Raw genomic sequence first — 2,112 nt, 5'->3', positions numbered from 1 at the left:
GGGCACGTTCTGCATGGAGCACTGGGTGTTGTGCACGAACAATGAATCATGGAACACTTCATCTAGAACTAATGATGTAATGTATGGGGATTAACATAAGAATAAAAAAAAAAAAAAAAAAAAAAAAGAAAATGGATTAGAATAGACCTGAAAACTGATACATAGTAAGAGTCCTATGTTGTTTAAGGCGTGTGCACTTGTGTGTGTTCACGGGTGTGCTTGCACGAGTGGGTGAGTACATTTGTATGGGTCGGCACGTGTGTGCGCGTGAGCATGTGTGCATGTGTGTGTCGGCTCGTGTGTGCATCGGGATGTTTATATGTGTGTGGTTTCTGTGTGTCTGTGTGTGCACCTCTTTGGTTGCCTGTGTGAGTTTGAGCGTGTGTGTTTAGAAAAAGTTCCAGAAGGAAATACACCAAAATGTTGGAAGAGGTTATCTCCGGACGGTGGGGTTATAGATGTCTCATTTTCCTCTTTATGCCTCTGTATTTCCAGGTTTTCTACAATTAAAAGGCTCGCTTCTACAACAAGAACCAAGTGGGAAGTGAACAGACCGGCTGAGTGCCCCTGGCTCGCCCCGTTGGCTCTGAGCGCGGCCGCCGCCCCGCCCCCCAGCCCAGGCGCCCGGCCCTCGTGGCCGCAGCGGGAGGGTGGCGTACCAGGTTGGTCTTTTGCTTCCGGAGCTTCAGGATGATCTGATGGAAGTACTTGGTCATCTTGTTGGAGGTCATGTGCCCCTGCAGCTTCTCCAATATGGAGGCGTCCATCCTCCGCCTCAGCTCTAGCTCGTGCCGGATGGTCTGGTGGACCGACTGCAGGTCGCCCATGGTGGCCGCGTACTCCTGGAAAGGAAGGGGCAGGGACGGCGCTGGGGGGGGGGGAGGAGGGAGGCCGCGGGGACGCGCCCTGGATGGGCTGAGGGACACGGTCGTACCACTTGGGCCTTGCCCAGCGTGTCCTCCGTGTCCTGCAGCACCAGCCGGTAGGTGTTGAACTCGTTCTGCAGAGCCTCCTGCTTGGTCAGGCACTGCGTGGTTAGTTTCTGCACCAGGTTGGCTTCTGTCTCCTCGCGGTTCAGGATGCCCGCCAGCTTCTCATTCTTCTCTTCCTCCTTCATGATGGATTTCTTGTAGGCCTCGATCTGCCCGTTGATGGACGTGATCTGGTGCTGGCACTCGCTGTCGGGATCGAGAGAGCAAAGCTGGGTCGGCAGAGCGCTCACGGGGGGCTCACCCAGTGGAGAGGGATGAATGGGAACCCAATCCTTACCAGTAGCCAATCTCGACGACTGCTTCCTGACACAGTCACAGAACCACTGCCCACTTTGAGTCCAAGCCTAAGACTCTTCTAAGACAGAGAGTAAGGGAGAAGGGCCAGAGGGGCCAGGCATCGTCCCAGGGGCCAGATCCGCCCACACTTGCTGGTCAGGGGAGCAATCCAGGAAAGGGAGTGTGCTATTCCAGTTTCATACGCGTGAGCACTGGAGCTCAGAGCCCTTGAGCGGCATGCCCAGTGGCCATAGTGTGTGGCGTGGCTGGGAGGAGCGCCCGTGGGCATCACTCCAAACTCTGTCCTTTCCCCTCTGCACACTGGCTGTGCGAATACCTGTAATTAACGTCAAGTCAGACAGACAGGTGCTGGATAGTAGAGTTTTCTTTTGTGTGTGAGACATTGTTTCCCCCACATTCTGAGACGTCCTACTGCTCTGCTCTAAAAAAGCCTTTCTCCACCTCCAGTATCTTATCCTTTGAATAAGTTCTTATTGAAAAAATCAGAAAGTACTTTCTCCTTGAACCGGAATAACACCTTCCATATTTTTCTCATGTCTATCCCCAGGCCTTCAATTCTCTTCCCCAAGCAACCAGTTATTTCTTAAATGTCTTTCCAGATCTATTTCATGCTTTTATAAGCATTATGTTTGTCTGTGTCTATGAAACAGTTACAAATAGCAGCTTAGTAGATCATGTTCTGCACCTTACTTTTTCTTGTGCTATCTTAAAGATATTCAGTAGCAGTGCACATAAAAATCTCCTCGGTTCTTCTCAATGACCAGATGGTATTCCAAATGATGACCGTGCCATAATTTAAGCCTCCTCACTGATACAGAGTTAG

General features: G+C 51.3%; 1 protein-coding gene across 1 annotated transcript; it reads right to left on the bottom strand.

The window, feature by feature from the left end:
- Window positions 1–521: 521 nt before the first annotated feature.
- On the bottom strand, window positions 522–1,215 carry LOC145718855 (coiled-coil domain-containing protein 40-like). Its single transcript, XM_081810368.1, has 2 exons — window positions 935–1,215; window positions 522–842 (listed from the first exon to the last, which is right to left on the bottom strand). Exons 1-2 carry the CDS (start codon window positions 1,115–1,117, stop codon window positions 522–524), a joined length of 504 nt encoding a protein of 167 aa, XP_081666494.1. The 5' UTR covers window positions 1,118–1,215.
- Between the last annotated feature and the right edge of the window lie 897 nt (window positions 1,216–2,112).

This window comes from Leptonychotes weddellii, unplaced genomic scaffold (genome assembly GCF_054177405.1).
Source record: "Leptonychotes weddellii isolate Sample4059 unplaced genomic scaffold, ASM5417740v2 HiC_scaffold_23635, whole genome shotgun sequence".
NCBI classification, from domain to species: Eukaryota; Metazoa; Chordata; class Mammalia; order Carnivora; family Phocidae; genus Leptonychotes; species Leptonychotes weddellii.
The sequence above is the reverse complement of the archived record's forward strand: the minus strand, read 5'-3'. Positions and strand labels throughout refer to the sequence as shown.